A 16,822-nucleotide genomic window follows, 5' to 3' on the forward strand; every position below is an offset into this window, starting at 1 on the left:
TGCATGGAAACTCTGTGAAGTGAATCAGTTGATCTGTTTCCTCAGTATTGATTTCCCTCACAGGATTTTATTTTATTTTTTGCAGCTCTTGTAGTGTTTTACAAATAAAACCATTTTATATATAAAGTACATGTACTGTAGGTAGTTTATTATTGTGGCATCAGTGGATAAAATAGTTGGAAGGCTGAATCAGTTCAAAACTCTGCATTGCACTGAATTGTACAGACATTTTAATTTTGCATTGCATTACGCAATTTTATCAACTCAGGCGCTTGTTTTGCACTTTGCTTCTTATTCTTCAAAACTCCTCTGTTGGTTCACTGATTGGCCCAATTCGGACTGCTCTTCTGCTGAGCTCATATTAAGTACTTTTCAGTCCAAAGTTCCTAATATCAGTTGTTTTTGGCTTTGTGGAGGAATACAGTTGTGATTACCCAGCCAGCATGCCTATGTGGGCCCCAAATTGGAAAAATGAGGGCTGCCAATATGGGGCTCAAATGGGTTTGTCCGCGGGTTCCATGGTGACGCCACATGGGTTTGCCCAGGTAATTTAAATGGGTGCTGACTGGGTTTTGAGTGGGGCCCAAAAGGGTAACTTACATGAGGCCCATCTGTGGCCCACTAGGGTCCTTTCATGAATTTTTACTGGGTCTAAACTGGGCTAGAATATGGGTACCAAGTGGGTTGTCCATGGGTTCCATGGTGGCGCCACATGGGTTTGCCCAGGTAATTTAAATGGGTGCTGGCTGGGTTTTGAGTGGGGCCCAGATGGGTGTTGGTGTTCCCGCTAAATCCTGAATATACCCAATTTGGGTTGTCTTGGAGTTTTTACAACCTGTGGGGTTTTTCTTGTCTGGGAACGAGAATACGACTTGCTGAATGTGACAGGTAGCCAATCAAAAAGCGAGGTGACGTAAGAACAGAGGGGAATCCCAAACAGCTGACATATCACGCAACTGAGAGTCCGGTGGATATCGGAGATGATATGTGGAAATGTTTATTATTAAATCTAAAGGTCATTATTATGTTTATTCAGTTAAAAATGTTAACTATGAAAAAACATATTCACCTACAAATCATAGTGCAGCAAATAGAGCAGCTGCTCCCGTCGTCTTTCATCCTCCGCCTTTTCTTTTTGTTACATCTTTTATCTCTTAAAACGAGTACACAAACTATCACTATTGCTTCTACATCGTCATCCGTGTTTGGTTATTCTAAATTCCCGCTACGTTGGGGGTTTTACTGGATTATCCTCTGGAATCGGGATATTCGTGACTGGAATCGGTTCGTGTTGCTCCTGCCTTGTGGCTGGAGACAAGAACCCATCCAACCTGTTGTTCTTTTATCAGCTCTGTGGTCACAGAGGTTTGGAGAATCGGCCGACATTTCTTAAACCTTTCCGTCTAAACCAAACTTAAGACTCAAGCTCTTCTCATCTCCTCTCGACCGCAGCCCAATCTCTCTGACTTTGGTCACTATGGTAATGTTTATATATCCCTTCAAAATAAGATACAGATGTGCCACAAAAACGAACATTTTACTTTCATGAAAATTTTAACTCACAATAATGACTAATGGGAGCCCTGAGCTTGTTCTCTGCAACGAGACGGTCCCATCTGGGAGTGATGAGACAATGTCTGCTTGGTCTCTACGTGGCGAAGAAGCTTGAAGCTTCATTGCCTCATTAGCAGCCGGTCACCGCATGTTATGCAGAGCGGCTTGTAATGTGGGACTCACCTACCGGTCCTGGATAAATCCATTCTCCTGTCTCTTCTCTGGGCCTTTTCCCCTTTGCAAAGAAACTTTCCAAAGACATTTGATCTTTTTCTTACTCATTTTGCTGCTTGTGGCCTCAGTGTTGGCGCGCAAGTAACCGAGAGAATCCGGTTTAAGGATTTTCAAAATAAAAGATCCTCCAGACTGAAAAAATACATAAAACGGAAATATTTCACTATTTTTGCACGGCCCAGTAACAATTGGTCCATGGACCGGTACCGGTCCACGGACCGGGGGTTGGGGACCACTGTTTTACAGAATTTAAAAAATGGATTACTATTGTAGTACTCGTACAAGAAGAAGACAGATTATAGCCAAAGTGTCTGAGCATTTAAAGTTTTTGGAAGACTTCAAGGTCAAAAGTGGCACATCGTTTTATTTGGATTGTGCTTCCAAAGTGGACAATCAAATTCCAAGTGAAAAGTGGAGCTTTGAGACTAATTTGAGTGAAAATGAAAAAGAGTCTGATACAGAATTTGAAGATGAAAATGAAGAACCAGTCGCTGGAAGAACATGTACTGCCAGTAACATTGAAATAGCTTTGAACAGCACCTCTGAAGAAACTGATCTCACACGTGAACTTAAAATTAAGCTCGCTGATTGGGCAGCAAATCGAAATATCTCACACGGTGCATTGACAGAGCTGCTACATATTTTAGCGCACTATAATTTGGATTTACCCAAGAATTCTAGAAGTCTTTTGTCAACTCCCAAAACCTGTGAAGTGAAAGAAATGGGACATGGTATTTACTATCATTTTTGGTCTGGCTAAGGCACTAACTTCACAGCTGTTAAATGATTCTCATCTTTCAGTTGATACGTTGACTCTCTGGGTGAACATTGATGGCTTACCACTCTTCAAAAGCTCAAAAATGGAGTTTTGGCCGATTTTGGCCATGATTAAGGAATTTCCAAAGTCTGGTGTTGTTATCGTTGGTTTGTATGCAGGTGTGACTAAGCCTGACTCTGTCACAAAATACGTAAAAGAGTTTATTGAAGACCTGAAATCAGTAACTCGAGAGGGTTTGAATTACAGAGGAAAACATTTTAATGTCGCACTTCCAGATGCCTTTATCTGTGATGAACCTGCTCGTGCATTTTTGAAATGTATCAAAAGTCATTCTGGCTACAGCTCCTGTGGACGCTGTGCAGAGCATGGAATTTACATGGATAAGAAGGTTGTGTTTCCTGATTGTACAGCCCCTCTGCGGACAGATGAAACGTTTGAACTTTTGACAGATGAAGACCACCATCATGATGTTTCACCCTTGCAGCAGCTTGGCATAGGAATGGTGTCAAGCCTTGTGCTCGACTATATGCATCTAGTTTGTTTAGGACGTGTTAAAAGTTTGTGGATCAAAGGACCTTTAAGGTGTCGTCTGTCTGCAGTTACCATTTCCATTATTTCTCATCACTTGAAATCAGTCAGAAATCACCTTCCAAGAAATTTTTCTAGAAAACCACGGTCACTGATGGAATACAGTCAAGTCGTTCGGCGGTTAGCTGAAAAGCCCAACCTCTAATTCCACATTCATGTGGTCCAACTCTCCCAGACTTCCCTGCTTGCATGCAGTTCAGGCAATACAGATATGAGGGAACTGTCATATCATGTTGCATAGGAGACAACTGTTTTGATGTTGAGGGCAAAGTTGCTGTAATAAGGAATATAATACAGTTATTATCTGGAGTCATGTACACTGTGTCAATTTTATGAAAAACAAGCCTGTTTCTGCAGATACCCTATCGATTCATCTTGTCTAGGAATCAGAACTGTGATGCAACTTTCTAACCATCTTTATGATGTACCAGTGACAAGCCTGACCAAAAAACTGGTAGTCCTTCCTTTGCAGGACAGTCATGCTGTCTTTCCTGTTACATGACATTAATTGACTTAATATGAACATCCAGCATGGCCATTTCCTCCACTATCAGGCAGATTCTCCAAGAATAGTGCGGCCACTTGCTATTTCATATCTGACCACGAACTTCAGTAGGTAAAAATGACCTACGCTATTTTAAGGTACAACACGAACTTAAAACCATGAAACACGGAATGCCCATTCAATTCGTTCCGTGTGTCCAAACCCTGCGTACGTGCGAGACGCCAACAATGCTCAGCATGACCTCCAAGCGTGCGACGAACTCAAGTAATGTCCTGCCACACCACCTAAAAACAAACACGTTATATAAGTGAAACATGTTACATGAGTACAGATTATGAGGATCAGACTATAAGGTTAAACATTATCAAAGAACACACATTTTAATATTCCTATTTCAGACGACTATGGAGAAGCAAGACGAAAGCTTGCAAAGGCAGAAGCAACATCGGATCTTCAAACGGATAATGATATCCCAGAAAAGCGCCGTAGAAGGTAGTGTGGAACAGGGACTTATGTAACACACAACTCTAGATCTTCTGTCTTCCTAGTTGTCATTTGAGCTGCTCTCAATTCTTTTTCCCATTTGGTTCTCCTTGCTTTAATTTTTCCCTCCTAATCCTTCAGGACTTAAAGGAACAACATATTTATAATAATGGAAAACTACTCGGGATGAAATTCTAATGCTTATTAGCTTTACTGTAGACACACATTAAATGAATTCAATTAATTACTGTTCTTAACTTTCTTCCCTATTGTCTTTCATAGGTTCAGCTGTAGCTTTTTCTTATCCTTTGTATCTTGCTGGGATCTTATTGTTCTATCTCTCTCAATAAAATTGAAATAAATCCTAGTTAAATAGTTAAATTGCTCACTAGACCTCAGCTTTTTTTAACCAACCAATTTCGCCTGTTAAATTCTGATTTATCATTTCAGATCCTCCAAAAAATGGGGCACATTTTCATCAAGTGAAGACAGTGTGGACTCCTTGGATAATGACGTTCCACCTTCTCCTCCCTTGGAACTTAGCACAATTGGATCTGCCTCAAAAGTGTATAGTCTCGATGTGCACAGGAGGAGAAGCCCCAGCATAGCACCAACTCCAAATCTGAGAGACCCCAGTGCAGAAAGACTTGCAGAAAGTGCAAGTCTTTCTGCAAGTCCTGGGACTTCATTGAGCGGGAGCAGCTCCAGCTTGGGAGAGGCTATGTTTACACGACTGGTTACGCTCCTTGAGGAGGTCAAAGAAACACAAAAAGTACACAGACAGTTGCAGAATACCTTACTGAAACAGAAATGTCCTTCACCACTGGCTGAACCGCCTGATGGAGCTGTTTTTCCATTGTGTACGATCAATAATGTCCTGGGCATGAATGAAAAGCTGAGTGACTCAGACTTCATGTCTGGAGTTGTAAGTAAAAAATTTTATTCCTTAAAAATTAACATTAACTTAGACCAATTGCAGTAAGCAATTAATCAACTAACCGCATGATAAATTAAAACAAATAATGTTCATGATTTATCATTTTTCTGTTTCTACCAAAAACTGCTTGACAAGTATTCAGTCTGGTGTTTAGGTCTCTAGCCATTTTCTGAAGTACACATTTGCTTACAAAGACTTCACAATTCATTTTGTTTATTTTGGTTTTGTTTATTTTGGATATTGAAATTGTCTTCCAGTTGCAGTGCTCATTGTTCATTAGAATATAAAGTTGATCAATCTTTGAGAATGTGTTCTTGCATTATTTACTACTATATTATTTGAAAATGGTCTCAAAACATTTAATCACAGTAACCTCTGGACATTTATTTACCAGCAAAATTTATTGTGACTTAAATTGATACATACATTAACAATTGACATTTTGTCCATGTATAAAAGTAAACATATAAGCTATATATGTGTGAAACAATAACAAATAAATCAACAACTAAATGTGTCATGTATCCTGATTTTAAAATGTTATCTTGCAATTGTCATTATACTTAAGGTTGCCATGGTTGCAGAAATTGGAGGAGCATCCTTGGATGACGCAGTAAGACGAGCAATGCGATTCCTCATGTCCCCTGAATTGGCCCTCCAGTTCAACCTTTTTGGCCGACATGGGAAGCACAAGTTCCGGGACCTGCATCTCTTTGATGTTGTATATGGTAAAGATCAGTTTTTATATAATTTTTTTCTTAAACTATTTGTTAACTTATTTTGGTTGTCATATGCCTTTTGTTTATTTTTAGTATTCTTTTAGGTTAAAAAGATACAGGTGATCGGCAACAGGAGACTGTGATTGGCAATCACCAATCATAATCGTCCGATTTCATGGAAATCGGCCGATTATGATTGGTGGCCGATCGATCGGCGCACCTCTAGTGTGTACATAATAATAATGACTCGACAGTGCTTTAATTTTGGAAGATCTCTAAGCATTTTTGCCCCATAAAGGGGAAGATGCAAATCTCATTAATGTTAAAATTTACTAAAAAGTATAACACTAATGCAATTTCTACTTTTGCTTGATATTTAGGGGCACTTAAAATAAATGGATCCCTCCATGGAATCACACACAAAGATATGGAAAAGGCACTCTCAATGTGGTTTACTGGAGCCCGTGACCATGGTGGAAATAGAAAAGCTAGAACGACTATGGACCCTGCCAGCTCAGACTCAGGTTGGGCAGGTCGTCCAGGATGGACAGTTGCAATGATGTACGAGAGCTTTCAAGTTTGGCATATGCTATAAAAATGTTTGACAAAAACATAGTGTGAAAGAGTTGTATAGTTTTGTGTGTATATGAATATTTACACACACATCACATATATATATATATAAGAGAGATCTAAGTCTAGATATAGTTATGTCTAGACAAAACAACATAAAATGCTATTCTAGACACATTAAACATGAACAGATTTAGATGGTAGTTTTCCTGACTTTTTCCTGACAAAGGATCGACCAACTAATTTGCTTGTTTTGATTTTAGGTGATTGTCCATCTTTTCTTTGTCTCTCATAGCGTTTACGGCATTTGTCAATCTTTTTCATCTGTGTTTTCAGGATCTTTTCTAACTTCTCCATTTTCTTGTTCAGTCTCATGATCTTACGTTGCATTCTCCTGTTCTCTGATTTCTTCCTGAAATTAAAAAGGAAACAGTACTTTACAATAAAAGATCAATTGTTCAGATTTAAGAAAATAATAAATTTGCTATTAATAAATAGTAATAACAGTTGTCTGGCCTGAAGTATCACTGAAAAGTATGATTGAATAGTCTTAGTTACCCTGATGCAGTACAATAGCTTCTGGTGAACAAAACGCATATCTGTCCCATTATCTCTATGTTGCAACATGTCCCTTAGTGTCTACCAACCTGTTTTCCATATCATTTATGCTCGTGGAAGTCCAGTTTGACGTAGAGAACTCTGGAATTTGTGGTGGATCTTCTTCGTCTTTATGCACTTCTTCTTCTAGCTCTGCTTTCAGCCTGTGCTCTTCTCCAATATCTTTGCTTGCTCCTCTCTCTTGGTGTCATGTCTGCCACCAATCTGACTATTTTCAAAACTTTCTTGCGTTTCCTTCTTTCTCTGTCCTTTGCTAAATTCTCCTCTTTTTTTATTTGCACCTCTTCTAGTTCATTAGCATGGCTCTGGAGAACTGATCTACACAAGGAGGAGGTGATTAAGCCATTTCATTCCAGTGTTTTGAGCCTAGATGTAAAAACTGCAGGATAGTGTACCTTGAGGACTGGAGTTTGACACCCCTTCTATAGTCCAACAAAAAAAATGCAGATTGAAACAAACTCTTACAGAATAAAACGCTACATGATAAAAATATTTACTACTATGCCTTCATTCCATTTACAAAAAAAGTTTGTATGCCAAATATACTGAAACCACATAGGCCCCATATAGTGTTGCCCATTTCTGTCCCATTCCCAGTTAGCCCACAATAATGATGAACAGAGTCCATACATTTAGCCAAAGTGGGCTGACAATATGGGTCCCATTTTAAGTTAACCATATGGGCCTCATGTAGTTAGCCCAGATAAAACCCATGCCAAATCATCCTTTCCTATAAAGCCCACAGCAAAACGATTCAATGCAGTTTAATTAAAAAATGCACCTATGCATGGGTGGATTCTAGCCAAGCCAGCGTGCATGGGATCCAGCCATGCATGCTGACTTAATTGGCTGTGAGAAAGATTATTAAAAACCAATGTACACAGAATGAAAGTGTAACCAAAGAACAGAATTTACTCGGGTTCAGATAGCATTTTACTATCAACAAGTTACTGGACTGAAACACATCCAACTTCGTCTTAACACTTTGTCAGACGGTTTTCCTGGAAAACCAACAAAAAGGGAAAAAAAACATTTAGGTCATAAAGAATCCTTTCAGGGTCCTTGGTAAAAAAAAATAAAATTTAATTAAAAGAAGCTGGCCAGCAAAAAAAAAAAAAAAAGTTCATATAGAGCTCTATATTTGTGTGTGTGTCTGATGCGTACAAAACGATGAAAGAGGTTGTCCTGGCTGGGATGGCGACCCAGAATGACAACGGCAGCCAACATCCAGTCACAGAAACTCCGCAGCCTCTCTCTCTTCCTCCGCAGGCACAGGAGCACCTTCCCAGTGTTCCTTTCCCCAATATTGGCCACAATAATGCACTAGCAGGAAAACATCATATATCAGGCATAAAGAAGTCAAGCGCTATGCAGAAGGTAGTTAGAGACTAGCGTGTTTCTACTCCACAGCAGCTCTGAAACTCTAAAGCCCGGGAGTTTCCATAGTAACTAAGAGCAGTGAGCTCCATTTTAAAACAGCACTTAAGATTCTTTATCAGGAATATAACTCCATAAAATAATAAGTACCTCATGAACATAGACGAAAATGAAATATTTCATTTGACACGACAAACTCGACAGTCATTTTAACTCACAATACCCATGGCAAAACAGGAGTTTGGTTTCTAAAACATTACAGAATTAGCAACGACTTGGTACATAAAATGGACCTTACCAAGCTCAGCCAGGAAACGCCCCTCGAAAGTCCCACGCGACTTCATGTCTCACATTAACCTCCTGGCAGAGCTTAGCTTCTATGGGATTTTTTGTTTCGACTGACTCTGCAGAGTATTTCTGAGTCGATTAGCATTTCTGCCGGATTTTCACAAAAAATCGGCCACGACAATGGACAAGGGAACCAACAAGTTCATGTCATCTTTTTTGGACGACATCAAGATGTTTTAGCCACGCGATGCCTCTAACTAACATTGTGCGTGTTGCAGCTAAATGCTACCAGTCGATGAGGAATACAGCAGATCCTCAGACCCTCAGCATAAATATAGCTGTGGACAAGATTGCTGATGCCTGTTGTTCTTGCAAGGCTGGGTGAGTCGTACATTCATGGCTTTGAGGGTTCGAATGTGCCTAGGCCTGATACACGGTTAGTTAGCAGCTAGTTAGCGACGGATATCGACAGCAATCGACAGTTGGCGGGGCAGCGCAGTTTCGGGCGCAGTCGAATGCTGTCCAATGCGGAATCCTACAAGGGGGGGAGGCGGGGTGGGGAGGTGCAGGGGAAGTGCGGCGGGGCTGGGGGTGTTAACAGCTTAACGACTCTACTTAACATGTGAATAGCAACAGGAGACCCACGTGAATTGTCAGTCATTGGATGAAAAAATAATGACATCACAATTCATTACTGACACGTGATTGGTTGGTAGATATCTCCCTATTGGACACACTAGACCTTTATAATTACAGGCCTGGTTAAGCCCCTCCCTAATAAATTATAAAAAAATATCCCAGAAATAAAAATACACCAAGCACAAGGCATAAGTTTATATTTTTAATTTTTGTTGAAAAATAAATATGTACATACATGCATATAACACATCTACAAATAAAGAAACCACACATATATAAAATAAAACACATCGACAAGAAACCACGCATATATATAAAAAACACATCTACAAATAAAAAACCACACATAAAATAACATATCTATAAATAAAAAAAAACTTCAGTTTAAAAAAAAAAAGAAAAGATTACAGCACAAAATGCTTGTCTACTTCTGGGCCGTGTGGTGGTGGCTTTCTTTCTGAGCATGATCCAAACGCTTATGACGTAACATGCTGTATTTAGGGTTAACTTCAAGTCTCTCTTGTAGTTTGGAGCAGAGGTTGCCGAGCTCCTGGCTGTGGAAACTTGGTGGTCTCACAATCCAGCCCGATACACCCTCGAAGACGCCATCCTCTTCATCAGACATGAGGCCAATGGTGACACCTTCCAAAAAGGAGATCTCCTCTGCTGCCCGGACCCTCTCCCTCGCCTCCAGCAGCTGTTGACACAGAACAGACATTCATGACTTCAGATCCGTCCTCCGTCCGCCATTTTGTAGATCTGCGTTACACACTCTGCCTTGCTGTACTGTTACAACAAAATAAATAAAATAACGGGAAGATCAGTTTTCCTTAAAAATATGCGAGTGTTCACTATTCACTAAATGTGAAATCATAACTTACTGAATTTCTCTTCGTCCTGGCGGACTCCGTAAGAGCTCCTCGGCACCGTGGTCTGAGGTCTGGCTGGTACGGCTTGGCCATTTTTCAGGTCTGAAAAAAATCAAAGATGCGAGTATTTTTAAGAGTTCAGAACACCACATGTAATAGAGATTACAATACAAAATCTCACCCTACACTTGTTTCGGCATTAAGAAAACATCAGACCGCTTTCTGTAAGAAACAAACAAAGCAACTGGCCTCGCTCCACGTGTTATTTATAAAAGCGTCCTTACCGTGAGTTCGGTCTTGTTAGACCGCCGCGGTGTCATCTGTTGTTTTCATTGCTTAATATCAAAACTATACTGAAAAGGTAACTCCGTGAAATAGGACTTTTTCCACCATTTTTCCACCATTTCACACAACGCACGGGTATTTTCGTTCATGTAGGCAGTTAGCACTCGTTACCGCCAGTGCAAATCTTCCTCTGGAGTTTAATGGCGGCTGCTTGACCGACTATGAAAGCGCATTACTGCCACCAACTGGACTGGAGTGTTAAATGAAAGTTGACAGAAAAAAATACATCCATCCATTTTCTTGCACCCTTTTTCCCTCAGTGGGGTCAGGAGGGGTGCTGGTGCCCATCTCCAGCCAACGTTTCGGGCGAGAGGCGGGGTACACCCTGGACAGGTCGCCAGTCTGTCGCAGGGCAACACAGAGACACACAACCATGCACACACACACTCACACCTAGGGGCAATTTGGAGAGGCCAATTAACCTGACAGTCATGTTTTTGGACTGTGGGAGGAAACCAGAGTACCCGGAGAAAACCCACGCACGCACAGGGAGAACATGCAAACTCCATGCAGAAAGACCCCAGGCCGGGAATCGAACCCAGAACCTTCTTGCTGCAAGGCAACAGCTCTACCAACTGCGCCACTGTGCAGCCCGAAAAAAATACATTCTAAAAGTTATTTTTTCAAAAGTTACGTGACAGTATATTTTATTTTTATTATAATTAATTATATGTTTATTTACTCAATTCTACTTTGAGCTGTCTCCTTTTTTAGTTTATACAGAATATGATTCATAATCCGTGACTTATATTTAATGCTTAACTAACAAAACTTTAAAAAAAGAATACAAATGTTTATACTCTATCAGAAGGTATCCCAAACTTTCAACCATTTTGTTTTTCAATTTAAACTCGAGAGTTAAGCAACTGACTACTGAAAAATCTGTAGTTTCTTAAGTCCTGTATTGTGATGTGGAATGACCACTACCACTCCAATATAGCATGACTCTGGGTCTTTAAAGCAATCAGCGAACGTTAACTTTAGTTTGAATATTATTCACAAAAATACTTTATGTACAATCTACCACTCTGGAACATGGTTTTTATTATCATTTTTGATTAAGTTGTGCAATTACTCTCATCACAAGATAAATCTTCAGATAGGAGGAATGTCAAAGTAAGATCACGTTTCACAAAAGTTTATTCTATGTAATCATGCATATTCTTTTATATCATCAATTCAACCAAAACTAAGTTTTTCAGTGCTCCTAACACACATGTAATATATATTTTAATGGATAAGATAGATTGTTTTCTCCAAACATACTTCTTTCTGGTGAACAGAAATGAAAAAGGATTAGCTACAAAATGAATAAGAGTCAAAAGGCGGTGCTCAACAGTTGATTTGCATTTGCATGGCACTCAGCAACTTAATTTAAATACAAAAACCTCTGCTAGGCACAAGGGGAGGGGGGGTCATTGGGGAACACGGACACACAGCGTTTTTGACCATTCTTGGCAGTGTTCGACTCTGACTAAAACCTCTTGCCGAAAGCCCTCAATCTCCATGCGCACGGCAGAACAAGGTGTCAATAGCTGACGAAAATCCCATTTTTTGTCCTGTGCTAGCGTGGCTAACACGATTACAGTTTAGTAAACGCTAGCGTGGCTAACACGATTACAGTTTAGTAAAAAGCCTTTTCAGGTGAAATAAAATCTTTAATGTATGTCAGATACGGTATACATTGCATATTGATCTGTTCAGCTAGCGTAAGACTGTGTAACAGACAGGCTTCAGGATGTAGAAGTTGTATCGGTACTGCCATTATGCTGTACCTGGCTAAAAGGTTTTCATAATGGATGTGTTTATTATTGACTTTATTTTTTTTTCATTCACTAAACACAAAGAAAGCAAAGCAATAATACTTACGCCAGCAGACACTTTGTTCTTATTGATCCTATGACGGTTGAGCTGCAAATGCGGTCGTGCACAAGCGTTAACATTCCGTTTCAGATTTTGGAAATCTGAATTTTAGTTCCACAAACACGATCAGGATACCTGACATCGCCTGTACGGATACCCCACTGACAGAAAACCATTTTTTTTCGAGTCCTGACGCAAAAACGTTCTGTTGGTCTGGTAGTCCACAATGTACAATAGCATGAGTTTGTGAGCCGGTAACCCAAGTGATAGCTGCGCTGTGACGTAAAATGGGCATTAGCCAATGAAAGGCGGGCCCTGTGGTAAGGTCCATTAGAACACATACAACATTACAAATCTCCAGTAATGCTCACCTAGCAGGAAAACATATTTCAGGCATAAAGAAGTCAAGCGCTATGCAGAAGGTAGGCAGAGACTAGCGTGTCTCTACTCCGCAGCAGCTCTGAAACTCTAAAGCCAGGGAGTTTCCATAGTAACTGCAGTCGGAACGCTGCCGTAAAGTGATGTCGTACTTTGCTCTTAAAGGGACATTACCCATAAAGTAAAAACAATACAGAAAAGCAAATAACACAGAACAAACAAATAAAATACAGCTGGGTTACAAAAGCAAAGTTACTCTTTTTAAATAATGCAAGTGGTTTTATCGTGTCAAGATACTTTAAAACAACCTCCACTAGCAACTCATTAGCAAATCGACTTTATTCTGCCAGATTGGCCCTCAAATTAACCTGTGGTAGCAGCTACCAGAATGGCGCCGTAGCATATTTGAAAATGGTATGGCCCAGATCAGTTTGAAATCACTGCCTCAAAATACTCTTACTTTAATGATGGCAGATGACTTATTGTGTATGTGTGCGTGTGTTTTAACAATATCAGAAAAATTATTTTTTTTTAAAATAGTGTCTTTTGGGGTACTCCGGTCATCCGAACTATTATTTAATTAACGAATTAAAATATATCCCTACGATTTGATACAATACAGACAAAACAGACAGAAGTGTACTTACAGTTTCTTCCGTCGAAGGCCAGCCAACCTACAGACTACGCGTCAGCAGATTGATGAAGAGACTACGTTTGATTTTGAAACCACATATCCATCCGCAGTTAACAATTGTACGTTTTCCAAGAAACACAAGATTAATTTTGAGAGTGTAGCACTCACAAACGTTCTCAATGAAAATAAATAAATATAGTCGTCCTTATTCAAATGTGCTTTGGAACTATTTTCTTTAGTGGATGTGTAAAGTGCCTACTTCAAATACCAACCTTTATTGGCAACGGTGCCAGAGAAAAATGAACAAAAAAGTTTAAAAATTCTGAAACCAGATTAAAAGATATAAAATTAGCCATTAATAGAAATGTTAAGTATTTTCATTTATTTTTTGTAGTGAGCATTTTTTAGGTTCAAATACAATACCTCTTTATGACCTCCAAGTTGAGGTCACCGTCCAAGGAGAGCTTTTCATTTTGTAGAAAGAAAAGCTTTACTTTTTATCAACTCCAACAGGCCAGTTGAGTAACAATTTCCGTAGCTAAAGGCCATCAATCTGACATTTCGGGTTTTTATAATCTTGTTCTTGCAGCTTTTGCTTTTGACATATAGTGAAAAGTTTGAAAGTGACAGAGTAACTACATTGTCTAATCAGATTTTTAAAAAATTTTTCCCATTACCCCACATAAAAAAGGAATGGGGCCTAAATACCCATGCCCAAGTCCGACCCATGTACGGTCAGCCCATACTTATCTCATGTGGGTTCAGTGCGGTCAGCCCACATGGGTTTCCCATATTGGGCCCATGATACTGAAACTACATGGGCCCCACATAGTGTTGCCCATTTCTGCCCCATTCACAGTTAGCCCACATAAAAAAGGAATGGGACCTACATACCCATGCCCAGGTCCAACCCATGTACGGTCAGCCCATACTTATCTCATGTGGGTTCAGTGCGGTCAGCCCACATGGGCTTCCCATGTGGGGCCCATGATACTGAAACTACATGGGGCCCAAATAATCTTGCCCATTTCTGTCCCATGCCCAGTGCTAACTGGGCATGGGACCCATATGGGCCCATGCCCCATATGGGCCAGCCCATATAGGTCCCATCCCATATGGGTTCCAGTTTAGGTTACCATATCGGTCCCATACAGTTAGCCCAGATAAAACCCATGCCCACTCATAACCCATGTAGCCCACCCATGCATGCTGGCTGGGTAAGTGCTGAAAGAAGGGTGTCAGAAAAAGCAGGAGTTTCTTAAAGAGACAGATGCCAATTTAAAGGCTCAAATTAGAAAGTCAAACTGAAAATTTTTATACCAATTGAAGGTAGCAGTTACTTGATTGTGTTACAAAGTGGCACTATATGCCTGGAAAATACATAGCATTTTTTATTTTTTTTATTTCTCATTTTAATGATTCTGTGTTGTCTTAGACAGATTTTCAGAAGAGCTTTTTTCCCCCTGGAGCTAACAGGGTACAGGACACCCTGTTCTGGTGTGAGAAGCTTAAGGCCCAAAGACAGTTCCTCCTAGGAATCTCACTTCTATCTTCCAACCACTTTTGCCTACTTAAATTACCCTTTGGAATAGGAACTCCAAATTAAACTGTAATGTATTCTTAAAACTCCAGAGAACAATCAAGTAAGCCTTTAATAAACCTTTAATAAGTTTAGTTTTAAATGCTGGAAATCTTTTCACTTCTTTGAATGTGTAATGGAACTCTTCTATTCATCCAAAATTCATCCTTCAGACAAATTTATGAGGGATTATGTTATAAAGTTTAAATGAGACCATTGTTTTACATGCATCTATAAAGTAACAGCAATATGTCACATTTACGTGTCAAAATAATTGTTTGTGATGTTTTTTTTTGAAGTTATTCGAAAGTCTTTTAATTTTGTCAATATTTATGAAAGATTTTTGGGATGTTCAAAACAAGAATAAGAGCAAGAGCGAAACCTTTTTCAGTGCTTAACGATAACTCAGCTTGCTTTCATAGGACCACAAACATGAAATAGAGGCTGAAGAATCCCCCTCTCCCTTTAAGCGAGAGCAAGCAGAGTAGTATGGATGGCCATGTCAATACAACTAGCTCCTTGTTTTATGGGCATAACAGCCTCCCATCCATCCTTAGCTTACAGGTTATTGATTACAGCAGGCGCAACATCATGTGAATTCTATTTGTGCCATTGACTGTGATGCATTGTAAAAGCATAACTACCCATTAAATCTTTTTTGAAGTCCAGGAAAATCTTACAGTGCCTTTGTAGTATCTTCAATAAGACTATTTATTTAATCCTCAATTTACAACGCAAAGAGCTGCAGGAAGCATTTATGCAGAGGGTATTACAGATTACATTTTAAGCATAAAAGGAAAGAAAAATCTATCAAAAATATAATTGTTAAAGTCCTACAGGGATAAGCCACCATACTGTCATCAATGTGCAAAATATATTTAAATTAGAACTAATTGTACACTACAGACAATTTGTACAGTAGGTAGAGCTCCTAACACATCTGATCTTCTCTTATAAAAAAAATCCTACATAGATAATGACGCATCACATTTTCTGTGAAACTGATTTGCATGACTGAAAATGGAATTAATATACCTACATTTAAAGTGTATGGGCCCTCTAATAGCCAAGTATTTTTCTGGTGAACATTTTTTAAGGTATTTATATTGTTACGACCAGTCTAGGGGGGGCCAGGTCGCAACATGAAGGATCCATCCTCCTCTGATCTCAACAACCGACACACACAAAGTTGAACCGCTGACAATGATTATTTATTTTAAAATTATGTGTTTTTTTTGGTAAAGATGTTACCAATGGAGTACTTGGCTTCAGAGTGAGCTATCGCCGAAAACAACAAACAAAAGGAAACTATCTAAATAGTAACAGAAACTTGCCTAATCGAAAGTAAATAAACCAAAGGACAAAAACGTACCTTCCTAACTAAGAAAAACATGAAAAAACTGAGGAAACATAAACGGCAGCTCACTCCTACACTCCAGAACTCTAACACAGATGAACAAAGGAAAGGGGTGTGTCCGGTGGAGATGAGTCGAGGATGGAACACAGGAAGTCCACGTCAGCAGCTTTTATGTCCGTCACCTCCGGAAAGCAGCCAATGGGACATCTTGGGACATATATATATATATATATGTCCCAAAGCAGCCAATAGCCAATATATATATATATATATATATATATATATATATATATAAGGTTGAGAAATAACAAAAAAAATTTAAACCCATTTTGTCCCTATTCCCTATTCTCAAGAATCACTATATATATATATATATATATATATATATATATATATATAACTTGTCCAGTTCTGCTCCTGGACAAGGGTTTTTACAGGCATCATCCACCGACTACAATGTTTAAAATAAAAAAAATATTCAGCAAATACCTGGAAAATATACAT

General features: G+C 39.3%; 1 protein-coding gene and 1 long non-coding RNA gene across 3 annotated transcripts; one reads left to right on the forward strand and one right to left on the reverse strand.

Moving 5' to 3' along the window:
* Positions 1 to 3,617: 3,617 nt before the first annotated feature.
* Positions 3,618 to 9,695, forward strand: LOC145551652 (uncharacterized). The gene is made up of 2 exons (XR_014087533.1): positions 3,618 to 5,067; positions 5,648 to 9,695. It is a non-coding gene; the product is annotated as an uncharacterized LOC145551652 (long non-coding RNA).
* On the reverse strand, positions 9,551 to 16,517 carry LOC145551651 (uncharacterized). 2 transcript variants are annotated; one of them, XM_081606980.1, is made up of 2 exons: positions 10,175 to 16,517; positions 9,551 to 9,990 (listed from the first exon to the last, which is right to left on the reverse strand). In XM_081606980.1, exons 1-2 carry the CDS (start codon positions 10,253 to 10,255, stop codon positions 9,718 to 9,720), a joined length of 354 nt encoding a protein of 117 aa, XP_081463106.1. In that variant the 5' UTR covers positions 10,256 to 16,517; the 3' UTR covers positions 9,551 to 9,717. The 2 variants fall into 2 exon arrangements, 1 of the variants encoding a protein (XP_081463106.1); XR_014087532.1 differs by having other exon boundaries at positions 9,797 to 10,079.
* Between the last annotated feature and the right edge of the window lie 305 nt (positions 16,518 to 16,822).

The sequence above is a fragment of the Poecilia reticulata genome, chromosome 5 (genome assembly GCF_904066995.2).
Source record: "Poecilia reticulata chromosome 5, P_reticulata-male-v2, whole genome shotgun sequence".
Classification (NCBI taxonomy): Eukaryota; Metazoa; Chordata; class Actinopteri; order Cyprinodontiformes; family Poeciliidae; genus Poecilia; species Poecilia reticulata.